Here is an 18,181-nt window from a genome sequence, read left to right as displayed (position 1 = left end):
CTGCACTATTCTCCGCACGACCGATGTATACACAATCCAACGTTTTTGGTCCTATAATTGTTCTTTTTGGTAAAGGTACTTGAACCTTAGCAAGACAACCCCACACTTTCATATTTTTATATGAAGGAGTCTTATCTTTCCACATCTCATATGGAGTTTTATCACACTTCTTATGAGGAATCTTATTCAAGATTGAATTAGCCGTGAGAATGGATTCACCCCATAAGTTAGATGGTGCACCCGAATCGTTTAACATGGAATTCATCATCTCTTTAAGAGTTCTATTCTTGCTCTCGGCAACTCCGTTTTGCATTGGAGTATAAGGTGTCGTAGTTTGATGAATGATTCCATATGTAGAACAAAAATCAGAGAATTCATTCGACAAGTATTCTCCACCACGATCTGATCGGAGAATCTTAATTCTCTTATCTAATTGATTTTCGACTTCAGCTTTGAATTTCTTAAACATATCCAAAGCCTCATCTTTAGTCTTAATCAAATAGATTTGGCAAAACTTACTATAATCATCAATGAAAGAAATATAATAATTCTTTCCTCCACGACTTGGAGTTGATTGAAAATCACACAAGTCACTATGTATTAAACCAAGTAATACATTTGACTTCTCCACAGATTTGTAAGAGTGCCGTGAATATTTTGATTCTACACAAACTTCACATTTGCTTCTTTCATGATTCTTAAGATTGTTTTTTGGTAACAATCCTAAATTCATCATTCTATACAAAGAATGATAATTGACATGTCCCAATCTTGCATGCCATAAGTCATTTGAATCAAGCAAATAAACAGAAGCAGAGCTATTGCCTGCGTTTTTATTAACGATCGGTACAACATTCAGTTTGAAAAGACCATCACATAAGTAGCCTTTTCCCACATACATCCCACCTTTAGTGAGTACAAACTTATCAGATTCAAATACCATCTTGAATCCTTTGTTGCTTAGAAGGGAACCCGAAATCAGATTCTTTCGAATCTCAGGGACATGGAGCACGTTCATCAGTGCAAGTTCCTTCCCAGATGTGAGTTTTAAGACCACTTTGCCTTTCCCTTCTATCTTTGCGGTACTTGCATTTCCCATGTACAGATTTTCTCCACCAGAGCCAAGTACGTACAATGAGAACATACTCGCATCAGAACACACATGCTTTGTAGCACCAGTGTCTATCCACCAATCATTGGAGTTTGTCATCATGTTTGCTTCGGAAACGACCGCAACAAACTGATCTTCGACAAGGTTCGCGTTATTTGCGTCTCCAACCGATGTCCCTTCCTTCTTATGGCGGCAGTCCTTGGCCCTATGTCCAGGCTTTCCACACACCCAACAAGCACCTTGTAGCTTGTTCTTGAAGTTAGAACCCTTTGGTGGAATCAACGGTTTCTTACTGTTCTTGTTCTTCTTGAAGCCTTTGAATTTGGAACTGTTTCCCTCAATTACATTGGCCTTTGCTTCCATAGAAGAAAATTCAGATTTCTCATTCTTACTATTCTCCTCTTCGACACGAAGTTTGAGAATTAGTTGCTCAAGACTCATGTCTTCATGAAGATGCTTTAGATAGATCTTGAAATCCTTCCATGTAGGAGGCAACTTTTCAATGATCGAAGCAACGAGAAACGCCTCATTCAGCCCCATATCTTCATCTCTCAATTCATGAGCAAAAATCTGGATTTCTTCCACTTGTTTCACCACAGAGATGGTGTCACTCATCTTGAAATTCAAGAATTTTCCAACGATGAATTTCTTAGCACTTGCCACTTCTGACTTGTATTTCTTCTCTAACGATTCCCACAACTCTTTTGGAGTTTGGAATATTTGATAAACATCGTAGAGAGAATCATCCAGGGCATTAAGAATGTAGTTTTTGCACAAAAACTCATTCTGTGACCATGCCTCTGATGCTTTAATGATTTCATCCGGAATATCTCCTTCAACAGGTAATTCCGGTGCTTCAGAAGTCAAGCATTGTGCCAGATTCAAAGTCGTAAGATAAAACATCATCTTCTGCTGCCATCTTTTGAAATCAATTCCTTTGAAAACAAAAGGCTTCTCAATGTGATTTTTCACATTCCCAGCAGATTGAACCATCTATCAATTCAAGACAACAGAGAATTGATATGAAAATTCTGTCTTAGATTGTTGGACCTCTGTTATCTCAGAATTACAGATGCAGATCACAATACGTACACAATACGTACACCGTCGATCTCTTCTTTTATTCAACGTAAGAACAACGTTTTGGTTTGATTGAGGCTTACTATAAGCAATCTCCTAAGACAGAATTTCACCCCTACAGTGGTGTTAGTAGCTTTCTTGTGGGCGTCTATCTTGAAGGATACAACAATCGATCTCTGTATTCACACCTCTACAGAGACCCTAGCAAACCTACTTTGAGATTCTCAGAAACTGATTTGGAGAAGGAGAAGATTAGAATCAATCTCAATCTCTGTCTCTCCTTAATCTCTCTATATTGTTCTTCCCTCTCTCTCACTTGTTCGTCTATCACCCTCCCCTCTGTATCGTGACATCTCTTTAAATATTAATCCAAGCGTTGCTTGATCCAAGGGATGCTTCTCTTAGATCAATCGTTGTTTTTCTAATAGTCACATACGTTCAAAGAGACGTAATGTTATTTTCACAAGTAGAGGGGTATTTACATAAATACAATGTTTATATAAATAAACATGTAAATATAAATATGTAAATAACAACCAACATCTACCACATTTAGAAGCAGAGGAATAACTTACTGCATAACCAAGTCGTCGTCTCTCCAGCCTTGCTTTTCAAAGACATTGACAAGGAAATGCGTAACACGATCGCCGCCAGACGATACCGGAAGCAATTCAGGGGCTTGATGGCTCTTTGGATTAGATAATTTGTTGATTGACAGTCAACTTTTGCTTGTAACTCTTGTTTTTTATTTGGTAGGATTGCAAACCTAAGTTAAGCTTTTTTGTAAAACCTCAAATTTCATTATATATGATATTCACATTCCTATATAAAAAAAAATCTTTCTTGACGCTTGGAATTACAAAATAGAAATATATTGTTACATGTTTTGTTGGTCGTTCTCAGAAATTTTGATGCAGAGCACTATATTCAACCATCCATCATCGCGCAATAAACAGTGAGGTATCCACATGAAATTCTTCTTAGGGACTTGAGAACTCACTTCAAGAACCCTCTTCATCTCTGTTGATACGTAACTCATAACGTTTCCATCCACAGCATAGGAGAAATAATATGAGAACGCTCCTACTTCTCGAGTAAATGGTGCAATGCAGCTTACGGTTACATACACACCACAAGGCTCCTTAAAACACTGCACTGCAAACAAGAGTCTCTTCGTGTCTTCCATTCTAATTACTATCTTCTTATCGCTGATTTTCATCGGGAGATTAAAGGAATTGCCACAACTGAAGTAATCAAGTGTGAATCTTTTCAATTGAGTTAGATCATAGTGATCGTAGAGATCCTTGTATGAGCCAATATAATCGCAGTCTTCCACAGGGCAGGAACATGGAGCGACGTTGCATTCTTTCTCATGAGTTAACTCTTTCCCATAAGAGGAATTCTTTGTGCAACCAAACGTGACGTTTGGGCATGGGACCAAGATCGATTCAAGAACACTCTGCATTGCTCTAGAGCGAATGTGACCAACAGGGAAAGCACATGAAGGGCATTTATTACTCAGTTTGGGATAGCAAGAAGCGCAAGCTAAATGTCCATTGTCACACTTATGAAGTTGAGTCTTGATGAACAAGCAAATGATGACAAGGATAACTCAAAGAGTAACTCAGGTTAATGCAAATGTAACTTGAGTAAGGTAAAGCTTTTGGGACCACAAGTCTTAGGTTCAAAAGAGAGAGAGCTGTGAGTTGTCTTGTAGTGAATTCAAATGTGAGGCTGTGGTGGTGTCTACGTTTGCATACGTATAAGGTGACAGCTTTGCATTTAGGGTTGGTACACAAGATGTGATGTCTCCATCTATAAAGAGGAACGTTATGAAGAGAGAAGAGGTGTGATGCGAGTTGTAGAAAGAGAGGAAAACAGAGTGGGGAAACACTGAGTGAAAGTGAGCTTTGTATATTGCCAAGTGTGGGTGAGAGAAACAAGCTGTAAACTCTTTCAAGTTGTTTAGTGGATTCCGGGACACCGTTCCCGGCGACGTCGGCTATACCGGTTTGGTATAGCTGAACTCGTTAAACTGTGTTTGTGTGCTCCTTACATTCTGTCCTGCATCATTCACTTTCTTTCTCTGCATTCACCTTTATCTTCCTGTTGCCTCAGTTTCAGTCTTGCAAAATACTTCTAAGTCTAGCTTGAAACCTGATGGACCTTTAATGGGCCTCGATATCTTATGTACAAGGGAAAACCCTTACAATCTCTTTGTATAAATACTAACTCTATGTGAATGAATAAAGTCAACTCTTTACCACTAATTTCATGGTATCAGAGCAGGTTATTTTTTTTAACCTAAATTTTTTTTCTCGCTGCAGTCCTTGACCGCCGCTTCTTCTACAATTTTTTTTTCTCTCGCTGCAATGTCCGGAGCTATAGTCACCACAACTTCATCTTCTTATTCTCTTCATGCTTCTGACAATCCAGATGCTTTAATTTCTTCTGTTGTCTTAAAGGAAGACAATTATTCTGAATGGGCTACAGAGCTCATGAATTCTCTCCAAGCAAAACGAAAACTTGGGTTTCTTGATGGTACGCTACCGAAACCAACAACAGAACCTGACTTGTCATCATGGAAAGCTGCTAATTCAATGATCATAGGATGGATTCGAACATCCATTGATCCAACAATTCGTTCTACCGCATCGTTTGTGTCTGATGCAAAAGAACTTTGGGATAGTCTCAAACTACGGTTCTCGACCAGCAACGGAGTCCGTAAACAATTGCTGAAAGACGAAATCTCTGCGTGTAAGCAAGATGGATAATAGACGAAATCTTTACCACTAATTTCAAAACCGTAATAGATAAGTGAGCAGCAAGCTTAAGCCTTGAGAAAGGTTGTCAAAATCTTTACAATACTGAAATACAAAACAAACGAGTTGTGATTAAAAAGTTGTACCTACACTTAAAAATTCAAGAAAAAAATAAACTAGTAAACGTAAAAGTTTTCAGATAAGAAACAAAACCTGGAAGATAGGAATCGTCAATGCTTCACAGCAAACAGGACAATCAAGAATATCAAGATCCAGTACCACGACCGAGCGTCTCTTAGTCCCTCTGTTCTCTCCATTACCGTAAATTATAAGAGCTTCTGAAGTCGAGGCTCTCACCATGTCACCTATGAAGATGCAGTTATTTTGGTGTTCTGTACTAGTCGTTGAAGTAGTACAGAAAGTAGTATAAGATGTGATTCAGGAAGATGAGATGCATAACTGCTGATGAGGAGCTCGGGTACTTGGGTGTTGGAGCGTTTTTCAAGTCAGGAAAAAGAAAATTATCTTTGTTTGACGACAAAAGGAATCATGTAAGTAAAGGGAAGTTTGCTTGAAGAGAAAAGGAAATTGGCAAAAAGGAAAACCTTTTCCTTATGGGATTTGGAAACTCTCTTATGTGTGATTGGAAGAACTTGAGGCGCAAGTTTTTGTTTGTTATATAAGGGGGACGTGACCTTATGAGAAGGTGGATTGGCAAGAGTAAAAATTCCAAAGAGATTTGATGTGAGAGATTGTGTGTGTGATCGTGTGCGACGTAGTTTCGCGGGTTTGTGCTTGTGTGATCAAGCTTATTTGTGTGTTGGTGTTGACGGTTCATATTGGAGAATCTTGGTGATCGTTGGGTTCGTTGGCGTGACGGTTCGTGTGTGGTGGTTGTTCCAAAGACTTGGAGAATTGAAGTCTAGACTCAGAGGGAGTTTAGCTAAGGGTTAGGTTATCTTGATTAAATCTAGGCTCAGGAGAGTTTAGGCTCAGGAGAGTTTAGTTAAGGGTAGAGATTTATCCTTAAGATTTCATGTTAATAGAACGGAGCGGTGAATCAAGAGGGTTGTGCTTGGTTTACGCGTTTGCGAATAGGCTGTATTTGCTATCTTGTTCTAGTGAAATCGAAATCTGGACGTGGTCCCGGGGAGTAGGAAAAACCGAACCTCGTTAACAAATTTTTTGTCTCGTTTACTTTCCGCTATTTATCGTACCTCATCCGCACTTACAACCTAGAAATCAATAGGAGAAATACGTCCGGAGTGATGAAGGCGGAAGAGGGTTTGTTTGAAACTTTTGTAAGTATTTGGTAGACCAAAGGTGAGAATATATATAATCCACTTCTCAAGTCTGATCTCTTTAAACAACGATGGAGAGATATATTAATAGAAGACAATTTCGAAAACACCTTCTAGGAATGGGAAACACAAACCCAAACTAACAAGGAAAAGAAAATAAAAAGAAAAAAACTTATATCTTTTTTGTTTTTCCATTTATATATATCTGCATCGGTACACATTGTTCGTCAGTTATACGAGAAACTAGGGCTTTAGTTTCTGTTTCTTTACTTTGTTCTTGTTAGGTGGTTTTGGTGCTTGTGTGTTTGATGGCGAATCCTTCATGGACAAACGAAGAGATGAATCATCATAATTCCTACTCCGACAACTTGACGACCCCGTCGGAGAGCTCATGGTTGAAAAGTCGCTCGGGAATCGCCATGGATTGGACCTCTGAAGAAGACGAATCTCTGGTTCGACTCCTTGATAGGTTGGTGAATCCTTTACATGAAAAAAAAAAAAAAAAAAAAAAAAAAAAAAAAAAAAAAAAAAAATTGCTTTTAGTTTCATGAGAATCAAACTTAGGTTTACGATTTTGTTGATTTCTTCTTGTTCTGATATTGTTTGTCTTTCATGAAGTTATTCGTCGGAATCGAGTAGTGTTGTTACACGTTACTCGAAAATCGCAGCATGTTTTGAGAATAAGACCATCAGGGACGTTGTTGTACGTAGCAGATGGATACATGTAAAGTCTTCTCCTTGTTTCTTCTTCTTCAAGTTTTTTGTTCTTTCTCTGTTTCTTGATAATTTTTTTGGGTTTATTTTGTTTTTGTTTCAGAAGAAGAAAGAAAACGCCAAGAGAAGAAAGGAAGATCACAATGGATTGGGAAGAGCCAGAGTTGACAATAAGGTTTAGTCATAGAATCTCTCTCTCTCTCTCTTCTGATCTTATCTAAATCTTCTAATTTTAGGTTTAACCACATCTTGATATCTCTTTTACGTTTGATTTCTTAAGGAGATTATTGATATGGTGGTGGCTTCACTAGTGTTTCAACCATCACAAGTGTTTCAACCATCTCAACATGGTAAGTATCTAGTTGATTCAACAAATCTTGAAGATTTTAGGAAACTTCTCAAAAAAACAGATATGGAAATATTCTTAAAGTGCCATCATTTAATGATATGTAAGGGTTGACAACAAGCTTCTTAAACAGAATGAGCAATGGTTCAATCAGATTTGTGCAAATTTCACATCCTTAAGCGTAAGTATATTGACCAATTTAGATACTAAAATCACTAAGGAGGGTGTATTGAAGAAAGAATTTGGAGTGATTTGAGTTTTAATGAGTTTTGAGATGATTTTGGTGAATTTTGGTGAATTAGGGAATTTGATATCAAAACTCTCTCTAATCCCACCTAAAACCATGAAATTTGGATATTTGAATTTTTAACTAAGATGTTCTCTGAAATCCCACCAAAAATCACTCAAATCATTTCAAATCCACAACTTAAAATGTTTCCAATAATAGTGGATTTGATTGTAGATTTTAAAATCACTAATCCAATAACACTTGATTTTAAAAAGATTTTTAAAATTCATGTTTGAATAACATAAGATTTATCTTTTTAATACAAATCATTTTAAATCCTTTATTGAATACACCCCCCTAAGAAAGTTTGGTTTCATACAGCCCACAGAAAACTTGGACCTTTTCAGCAAAATTCGGGAGAACATCAATAGCCTTCTCAAAAAGTAAGTAACATAATCTCATGATGTCTATGTTTATTTCTCTTGATTGTTTTAAGTATATCATTAATTACTTTTTGATATGACAGTTTGAATGAGAATGTGTCGGAGACATGGAAGCAAATGCCACCATTGCCGGAGAAGTTGAACGATGAGCTCTTTTGTGATCTCTATAAAGCAATTGAAAGATCTAGTCACTAATGGGAAGAACACAAACATGACGTTTGTTTCTTATTTTGTTACAGCATGCAGAGCAGCAACCTATATGTCCATTGTCACATTGAAAATGTAAAACCAATTTTTTTTAAGTAAATCAGTATTGAAAAGATTAGAAACAAAATTAGCAAATAATTTATTATTTTCAGACTTCTCTAGTGAATATTAAACAACTTAAAAATGGCCTTTACACCAAATTTAATCGGGAAAGAACCACATTCAAAAATCTGAGCATTTTAACTTTCTTAAGTTTTTTTTTTTTAACATCTGCTTTTCATTAACTTGAAATGTGATCCTCATGGAGGATGTTTACAATAAAGCTTGGAACATAGAAATAGGATACAAAGCTTGAAGTATCTCTTAAAGTTTCTTTTGCCAATCTATCTGCAGCTTGATTGTTGTGTCTTCTTGTCCACTGGAAATCTGCAGTGGCAAACCTTGATTTCCATGAAATAATCTCTCTAATCCAATTATGTAATCGAAAGTTCCTTGTTTCTCCGGTGATTAGTCTAAAGACAGTAATATTATCCCCTTCGAAGATGACTCTCCTATAACCTTGTATCCACGCGTGTTGCATCGCCATGAGTAAACTTTGGAGTTCTGCTTCTACTACCGAGGAACAATGATCACCCTTACTTATCCATGCTCTCACAAAAAAAACCATCGGAATCACGGAATATCCAGCATGCTTGAATAGCGTTCCCTCCCTGAGCATATTTGCAATCATAATTACACTTGAGAAAATTCCTGCTTGGTCGATTCCATTGTGATCTCTGTGCCCGAGTGCGAGTCCGTGCTTCTCTGCTATAATTGCTTGAGTCCTCTTGCCAACACATGACCCATTCCGTCGCTTCTTCTATTGCCGTTATGGTATCTTGTTGCCAAGTGCTGTTCTTAGCTTGGTAAAGTAATTGGTTTCTACTCTTCCAAATCCTCCATAAAGTCCATATCGGTATTTGTCGGTCTAGCAAAGACAAATTTTTATTGTTATAGCACTCAATCACCCCTGTAATATTTGACGTGAGACTTTCTTAAGTTACTCTCAAATTAACACTGTAATGTTCAAAATTTTACGAAAACATTAAAACCCAACTTTTGCTTCATTTGACTTTTTTTTCTTTAACTTATCTGATCAAGTCCGATTCATAGTTGTTTGTTTTGGATTATTAATCCTACGACTTGTTAATGCGAAGGTGTAGGATCAAACTTGGTATCTTAAGCCCGGTTCGTCCAGTTTGATGGCTATACTCCCAAATTTAATCACACTTCGTATTCGATATGATTCTGACTAGTGTTGTTTCACAAATATACGAATGGCCACAAAGGTAAGATTCTTAAACTAAATCATTTAACTCACCACTAGATCTTAAAAGCATGCACATTCCATATACACCTAAAATTGAGCATGAAAAGTTTTATGACTAGACATCAGTTGTTTACATAATCAGGAATGAACAAAGACCCGGCCACGGCCAATCCAAATCTGCAAATTCAAGTTCTCATTACCAGACAACAAATAAGAAGGAATCAACATAAAACCATCTTCAGGTAGTTCATTAGTCACTTTTTGAACGTTCTTCACCATAAATCCTTGCTTCAGTAAGCTACCAACGGTTATATTCAACAGTCTGCATGAGAACTTACCCACTCCCGGTGCCAAAGGTGCAATACAGCTCACACTAAGATACACAGCGTGCAAAGCCTTGAAAACTTGAACAACAATCACATCCCCATCGTTTTCTTCCTGAAGAATTGTGGTCTTCTCATTGAGGTCCAAGCTCAAAGTTAAACGAGTGTTCCACACGAACGAGATCAGGTCATCTTTGTGTTCAGCACGGACGTGGTTGTTGAGATCCTTGTAATACCCAGAGTAGTTGCAGTCAACTATGGGACAAAAACAAGGGGTAAAAACACACACCTTCTCATGGCTAAAACGGTTTCCATAGGCGGTATTCTCTTTACACCCGTACTTAGCATTTGGACACGAGACTCTAGATGTTTCTATAACCTTCTCCATCGCTCTGCAACGAACGTAACCAATGGGTAATGTACACGACGGGCATCGGTTCCTCACTTTGGTGCAGCACAAAGTACAAGCCAAATGACCATTATCACACTAAACACAGAACCACAGAGTTATCACAAACAATGGTACACAAAATTCACAATTCATCTATCTAATTCCTCAATCAGAGACAAGAAACAAACCTGAAAGATTGGAATCTTCAATGGCTCGCAACAAATAGGACAATCAAGAACATCTGGATCCAATAACGTCACAGAAAGAGGCGAATCTTTGCTCGAACTCTGACTATTTACGAATTTACCAAATCGTCTCTCTTCTATCAAAACTTCACGATCGCTATCATCATCGCTCGTTGATTCTCGATCTTCAGATTCCGTTCTCGTTCCTCGATTCTGAGTTTCTTCTTCGTCTTCTTCTTCACCGGAACTTCCGGCGTCGGAAGTTTCGGCGTCTTCTTCGTTTTCATCGATTGAGGGAAGTCGTTGTCTTTTCCGGGATTGATGATTGTTGTTGTTGCTAGGTCCTTCTCCGTCGTCTCCTCCACAAACTGAGAATCTCGCCATCGCCGGATCGAATAAGTTAGATCTCTGATTTAATGTTGATCCAGTAGTTTTTTATGTGTGGTTGGTTAGGTTGGGGATAAAATCAAACCGAACCGATTTGAAACTGTTTTAATAATCCGATAGGTAAATTTTTTCATACCAAATATTTAGTACAGCAAAATGACAAATGGCATATTTTACAGTAAAATAGTAAAAATCAAGAATTTATCGAAAAATAATATTCTTTTATTTTGCGGTGTGAAGAAAAATACGATTTTGTAGTTTTTATATAAAAACACAATTTCGTAATTTTATTTTGCTAGAAAAATACGATTTTAGGATTTAAAAAGAAAAATGCAACTCCACGATTTTTTATGTTTTAGTGAAAAAAGAATTCTACGAATGGTATATATATATATATATATTTTTTTAAAGCTTATAAAAATATTGTAATATCCACTATAAAATGATAAATGACATATTATACACATGTTAAGTATTGATTTTTTTGTAGAATTATAAAAATTTATAATGTTTTCCACCCTAGTTTAAGTTTTAAATCAGTTTTCTACACATCTCCACAATTTATAAAAAATTTAAATAGAATTTAGACATTTTTACAGAAAAATAAATTACCAATAAGTTTTTTCAAAAATCGTGTAAATGTTTTTACACAATAGATTTAATCATGGAAAAATGTCAAAAATTTCTCAACTATCACAAAATGCCAACAAAATCTCAACTCTGTCTCGAGATAAAATAATATGCTAAATTTATTGACTTTTCATTTTAATCGTTAACTTTGATTGACCTTCCATTTTAATCGCTAACTTTTGTTGACTTGACCAAATAAGTCATGTCGTTAAGTTGACTAACAGAACAAACTAACATAGTTAAATTTCTATTAAGATTTAATGTAAAACTACACAAACGAGGTCGTTTGATTAAAATAAATAAAACTCAAAAATAATATTTGAACCTTTTATCTTTCGGACAATCCATAGATACATTACCAACCGAGTTAATGTGATTTTTTAAACAAAAAACATACATATTTATATTCTTTGATATAAATTCTCCAAATTATAAAGTAAGACTAAATCACTATAGTGTAGTTGAGTTACCTTCTCGTCCTATCAGTTCTAAAATTTCTTTTTAAAATTTGTTTTTGAAATCATTTCTCCGAAAATATCCAATGTTTCGGCTATCATTCGCCATTGAGACAAGAACAATGTTTTTTTTATGAAACCATTAGCGTATCCATGGGTTTATCCAAGAAGCAGGAAGATGGAGTTTCATTTGGAGTTTTATTTATAATCAAAATGAATCCGTTTAGTAGTATAACATAGAATCTTACTAGAAATTTAAACTCTGTTAATTGGTTTTGTAACACCTCGACCGCCCCTACCAGTTAGCACCCACGTCCTCTCTCGGGTCCGTGAGTTCTACTACCCCTGTCTGACGATCGGTCCGCTACGTCTAGGAGGCTTTAAAGACTTTTTTACCGACCCTACAAATCACCACATGATCTTTTTCCGTGTTTTTGTCCTCACTCACACGGTTCCGACAATCCCTTCCCAGAAGGTCACCCATCCTGAAACTTTCTCAGCTCAAGCACGCTTAACTGTGGAGTTCTCTCCGGACAGTTGACCGAAAAGATAAGTGCACTTTGGTGACATAGGTGACCAAATCAATTCTTTTAAACCTCTCCGCATGCACCACCATATTTCTGAAATCGGCGTGTTACAGGTTTCGTTAGTCAATTAACAACATGATTTATTTGGTAAAGTCAACAAAATTTAGCGATTAAAATAAAAAATCAGTAAAAGTTAATGATTAAATTGAAAAATCCATAGAAATTAACGTATTATTTTACTAAGACATAATTAAAACTTTTTTTTTTTTGGCATTTTTTTACGGTTAAAATTTTTTTGACATTTTTCTCGTTTAGTTATGGTTTTGATGTTTTAGTGTTTTACTCCTCCATTTAAGAACATAGTCAAAACCGTAGAAATACAATAGAAAGAAAAGATCCTCACGAATTTCCATCCACACAGCCAAAACAATTTAAACGAAACTGCATCAAAACATAATTGGTCCAACCAAGTGATCGTAGTCCAGTGGTTTTTATTTGAATAGATATTTTTCTATAGGTTTAGGTCAGGGATCAATTTTTTTCAAGCCCAAAATTGTCTCAATTATTCTCACTTAGCCAGTCGAAATGGTGTTATGTTTTAAGTCTATTAAAAAACTAGATGAATTCGCTACTCAACGGTTACACTCACCCTGTTAAGATTAGTCAGATGATAAAAATCACGATCATCTCCAGTTATATAAGAAAAAAAACATCTAGCCCTGAAATTGTAAAATAAAACAAAGTTATATCGATTCATTAGTTAAATGACAAAACTGAAATTATGGTAAAAGACTAAAAGGAATCAAACACCATACGTAACGATATCTTTACCTTTGCGAGGTTTTTAATGAGACTTACCACTAGACTAATGAGAGAGTATATTAAAATGCAGATTTTTTTTTTTTTTTTATAAACTCTATCGACTGATCCGGTTGGCTCCCGTAGAAACGCACCAATACAGAATTATTTTAAGACTACAATTCCAACCTTTGTTACTTGAGCTTAGAATTGGCTCTGTTTTCAACAATTATTTTTTTTTAAAAGCAAAATATAACAATACTGTATAAAAAATTGAAAATACATTTTTAGTACTACTTTTATTACTGGTAATTATAAAATGGTAAATTACATACTACATTCTGCTAAAGTGTAATTCATGTATAAAAAAGTATGTTAGAAAATTCTCTTTTTAAAATAGTGAATCTTAAAGCACAATCGTTGCTTCGATACAAGAGTTTCTCTCTCTCTTGAAGACAATTTTAGATCTAAATCAAGAAGACAACAAGAAAAACACAAACTTAGTAACTGAGGTGAAAATTGAAATAAAACTTGATCTAAGCAAGTCTGAAATCTCAAATGTAACAAACAAACACCCAAATGGCAACGGCGCCAAATTGATAGTAGGATTTTAACTAAGATCAATTATCCTCAAAGTACTATCATGTCATTGTAGTATTTTAAGGTGTCAATCCAAATGGGTGTGATGCTAGCAATCAAGATGCAATCAAATTTCACAGAGCCAAGCCAAGCAATAATAGGTTTTGGAGTTTCTAACAGCCCTAAGTGATCATGCAAAAAGCAGAAATTCTAACAGAAACAGATAATATACTCAACCAAAACAGCTTGATGCCCAGCACTGGGTGTGGTCGAGTAACAGGTCGAGTAAGAGACAGAAACTGCAACAAATGTACTCTACCACACAGTCTGTTGCCAGACACTGGATGTGGTCGAGTGTTTTAAGTGAAACAGGCTAGAAATGCAAAAACTAAGCAACAAGTAACAAGAACAAGCAATCAATAGCAATGTAAGCAGAGAAATCAATTGGAAGAGAAATTCCCGAGAATGGGGTAATCGAGTAGTGAAGTCTCTTTAATCAACAGGTGGTTAACATGCTCAACCAACTATCCCTAGACAACAAGTTCAATCACCAAATCAAAGTGTTACCGCAACAGAGATCCTCAAGCTAAACTAGTCCCAGACTCAATCACCATTGACGAGAGCTAACCTAACATGCATTACGAATCAACAAGTTAAAGCCAAAATGCTCTCTGTAACCAACTCCTTGGTATAGAGACACGAATCTCTACAATTAGTGGTTCAGACATTTCATCGAACACCTTGTGGGTGCGGAAATGTCTGGGCTCAAATTCTAGTTGATCAAAAAGCAATTACCATTAAGAACAACTAATCCAGAAGGGATCTACCAATCAAACTCAACCACCTAGCATATTAAGAATTCTAAACTACCCTAACCCATCCTCAAGAATCCTAATCACTACTCAAACTTCATAACCAAGAACACAAACCCAAAAATGCATAAAAATTTCATAATAGCAAGATCTTAACAAGATGAACAACTTTGTAGAAGGAATCAAATGCAAAAACTTAATAGATTAAGAGGAATTCGGATTACAAATATGAAGAAAACCCTCATTGTTCTCCAGAAAAAACTTCCTTGAAAATTAAGAGAAACAACCTATTTATAGTAAATACTAGGAAGCCCTAATACATAAAACGACAAAGTATTAAGACGGTTTAAGAAGGTACTCGACCCCTGTAATCGAGTATGCATGGTCGAGTAAAGCTGGAGTCTTTGTAGATTCTTGCTTCTAGTCATGACGTGGTCAAGTGTCTTCTTCATCGTCTTCTCTTCCTTATGCTCAAATGTCTGGTTGAGTACGGAATTGAGAAGACTCTGAAGCTGGCAGTCGAATATGAGGTCGAGTGGTCCAGAGAGATAAGGACGCCGAGTTACTCGACCACACAGTCGAGTATAGAAACAAGAGGATGCGATCGAGTGTCTTTGAAGGCGTGGTGGTCGAGTGTCTTTTTGTGCTGCGGTCGAGTGGTGATGTGAGCTTGTGGTCGAGTGGTGATGCTCAGGGATACTCGAGTGATCGTGCAAACTTGTGGTCGAGCATCAGCTGTAGAGGTTGTGGTCGAGCATCAGCTGCAGAGGTTGTGGTCGAGTACTTTTGGAAGGCCAGGATAATGGTACTCGATCTCGTGGTCGAACATACTGATTGGTTCTGGTCCGCTTCTTCCAATTTGCTCACCAACAGTTCCAAATTACCTGAAAACAACACAAATATGCAAAATTATCCTGAACATGTAAAGAGATGACAAATGATGAGAAATGGTATGAAACAGTGATGAAATGATGCTAAAGCAATGACAAATGAATGGTTTCCAACATCGTGCATGTAATTGGTGGCCTAAACATCTTATCTCGTTGTTACTTTTGATTGCCTTTGTGTGAGAGCTAGTTAGTATACTAAGCATATCTAAAACTAGTTGCATTTGGGGGTCAAATTATGAATGTTGCAAATTCTGAATGTTGCAGTTGCATTGTTTACACTTGATCCTTTCAATACATTGGAAAATTTTAATCCATTTTTCATTTACCTTAGTGCACAGGGTCGTGCTCTGTCTCGTACTCAGGAAGAGAATGTGGTCATTCACCTTAGTGCGCAGGGTCGTGCTCTGTCTCGTACTGTGGTTCAGGCTGTGGCTCCTGCTCAGCCTGTGACTCGTGCTCTATCTCGTACTCGGGAAGAGGATGTGGTTCAGGCTGTGACTCGTGCTCTGTCTCGTACTCGGGAAGAAGATGTGGTTCAGGCTGTGGCTCCTGCTCAGCCTGTGACTCGTGCTCTGTCTCGTACTCGGGAAGAGGATGTGGTTCAGATTGTGGCTCCTGCTCAGGCTCAGGCTCAGGATGAGGATGAGGCTCCTACTCCAATGTTGCTTTTAATCCCTAAGATGATTAAAAGCTCGAGTGCCAAGATGAAGCATGAATATAGTGATACCTTACTCGCACGCTATTATCTAACATCTCAATGTATTTAATATGTTCTGTTTAATGTTTTAGCATGTGTTTTGGCTGGCCAATACATATCTTGAATAGGTTTTGGTCGCCAATACATTATTAGTGTATGAATTCTACTAATGTTTTGTTTTGTCCCAAACTAAAGTCTAGTAGTGAGGGATGAGAAGTACTTTTGGAAGGCCAGGATGATGGTACTCGATCTCGTGGTCGAGCATACTGATTGGTTATGGTCCGCTTCTTCCAATTTGCTCACCAACAGCTTCAAATTACCTGAAAACAAGACAAATATGCAAAACTATCCTAAACATGTAAAGTGATGACAAATGATGAGAAATGGAATGAAACAGTGATGAAATGATGCTAAAGCGATGACAAATGAATGGTTTCCAACATCGTGCATGTAATTGGGGGCCTAAACATCTCTATCTCGTTGTTACTTTTGATTGCCTTTGTGTGAGAGCTAGTTTGTATACTAAGCATATCTAAAACTAGTTGCATTTGGGGGTCAAATTATGAATGTTGCAGTTGCATTGTTTACACTTGATCCGTTCAATACATTGGAAAATTTTAATCCGTTATTCATTTACCTTAGTGCACAGGGTCGTGCTCCGTCTCGTACTCAGGAAAAGGATGTGGTCATTCACCTTAGTGCGCAGGGTCGTGCTTGGACTCGTACTCGGGAAGAGGATGTGGTTCAAGCTGTGACTCGTGCTCTGTCTCGTACTCGAGAAGAAGATGTGGCTCCTGTGACTCGTGCTCTGTCTCGTACTAGGGAAGCGGATGTGGTTCTGGTTGTGACTCGTGCTCTGTCTCGTACTCGGGAAGAGGATGTGGTTCAGGCTGTGGCTCCTGCTCAGCATGTGACTCGTGCTCTGTCTCGTACTCGGGAAGAGGATGTGGTTCAGGTTGTGGCTCTTGCTCAGGCTCATGCTCAGGATGAGGATGAGGCTCATACTCCAATGTTGCTTCTAATCCCTAAGATGATTAAAAGCTCGAGTGCCAAGATGAAGCATGAAGATAGCGATACCTTACTCGCACGCTATTATCTAACATCTCAACGTATTTAATATGTTCTGTCTAATGTTTTTGCATGTGTTTTGGCTGGCCAATACATATCTTGAATAGGTTTTGGTCGCCAATACATTATTAGTGTATGAATTCTACTAATGTTTTGTTTTGCCCCAAACTAAAGTCTAGTAGTGGGGGATGAAAAGTACTTTTGGAAGGCCAGGATGATGGTACTCGATCTCGGGGTCGAGCATACTGATTGGTGTTGGTCCGCTTCTTCTAATTTGCTCACCAACAGCTCCAAATTACATGAAAACAACACAAATATGAAAAACTATCCTAAACATATAAAGTGATGACAAATGATGAGAAATTGAATGAAACAGTGATGAAATTATACTAAAGCGATGACAAATGAATGGTTTCCAACATCGTGCATGTAATTGGTGGCCTAAACATCTATATCTCATTGTTACTTTTGATTGTCTTTGTGTGAGAGCTAGTTAGTATACTAAGCATATCTAAAACTAGTTGCATTTGGGGGTCAAATTATGAATGTTGCAGTTGCATTATTAACAATTGATCCTTTCAATACATTGGAAAATTTTAATCCGTTATTCATTTACCTTAGTGTACAGGGTCGTGCTCAGTCTCGTACTCAGGTAGAGGATGTGGTCATTCACCTTAGTGCGAAGGGTCGTGCTCTATCTCGTACTCGGGAAGAGGATGTGGTTCAGGCTGTGACTCTTGCTCTGTCTCGTACTCGGGAAGAGGATGTGGTTCAGGCTGTGGCTCTTGCTCAGCCTGTGACTCGGGCTCTGTCTCGTACTCGAGAAGAGGATGTGGTTCAGGCTGTGACTCATGCTCTGTCTCGTACTCGGGAAGAGGATGTGGTTCAGGCTGTGGCTCCTGCTCAGCCTGTGACTCGTGCTCTATCTCGTACTTGG

At 37.5% G+C, this 18,181-nt stretch overlaps 3 protein-coding genes across 4 annotated transcripts; 1 reads left to right on the top strand and 2 right to left on the bottom strand.

The window, feature by feature from the left end:
- Positions 1-3,068: 3,068 nt before the first annotated feature.
- Positions 3,069-5,566, bottom strand: LOC9304893 (putative E3 ubiquitin-protein ligase SINA-like 9). The gene is made up of 2 exons (XM_002868775.2): positions 5,167-5,566; positions 3,069-3,755 (listed from the first exon to the last, which is right to left on the bottom strand). Exons 1-2 carry the CDS (start codon positions 5,311-5,313, stop codon positions 3,069-3,071), a joined length of 834 nt encoding a protein of 277 aa, XP_002868821.2. The 5' UTR covers positions 5,314-5,566.
- An 808-nt stretch (positions 5,567-6,374) lies between these two features.
- LOC9304892 lies at positions 6,375-8,246 on the top strand. Of its 2 annotated transcripts, XM_021019893.1 has the most exons (7): positions 6,375-6,723; positions 6,873-6,978; positions 7,075-7,143; positions 7,249-7,322; positions 7,423-7,495; positions 7,925-7,986; positions 8,070-8,246. In XM_021019893.1, exons 1-7 carry the CDS (start codon positions 6,563-6,565, stop codon positions 8,179-8,181), a joined length of 657 nt encoding a protein of 218 aa, XP_020875552.1. In that variant the 5' UTR covers positions 6,375-6,562; the 3' UTR covers positions 8,182-8,246. The 2 variants fall into 2 exon arrangements, 1 of the variants encoding a protein (XP_020875552.1); XR_002330821.1 differs by lacking the exons at positions 7,075-7,143; positions 7,249-7,322; positions 7,423-7,495; positions 7,925-7,986; positions 8,070-8,246 and having other exon boundaries at positions 6,923-6,978.
- A 1,312-nt stretch (positions 8,247-9,558) lies between these two features.
- Positions 9,559-10,882, bottom strand: LOC9306955 (E3 ubiquitin-protein ligase SINA-like 10). The gene is made up of 2 exons (XM_002868773.2): positions 10,405-10,882; positions 9,559-10,312 (listed from the first exon to the last, which is right to left on the bottom strand). Exons 1-2 carry the CDS (start codon positions 10,783-10,785, stop codon positions 9,641-9,643), a joined length of 1,053 nt encoding a protein of 350 aa, XP_002868819.1. The 5' UTR covers positions 10,786-10,882; the 3' UTR covers positions 9,559-9,640.
- Positions 10,883-18,181: the final 7,299 nt, after the last annotated feature.

The sequence above is a fragment of the Arabidopsis lyrata genome (assembly GCF_000004255.2).
Source record: "Arabidopsis lyrata subsp. lyrata unplaced genomic scaffold ARALYscaffold_7, whole genome shotgun sequence".
In the NCBI taxonomy this organism is placed as follows: domain Eukaryota; kingdom Viridiplantae; phylum Streptophyta; class Magnoliopsida; order Brassicales; family Brassicaceae; genus Arabidopsis; species Arabidopsis lyrata.
Note: the sequence above shows the minus strand (reverse complement) of the source record. Positions and strands in the feature narration are given on the sequence as shown.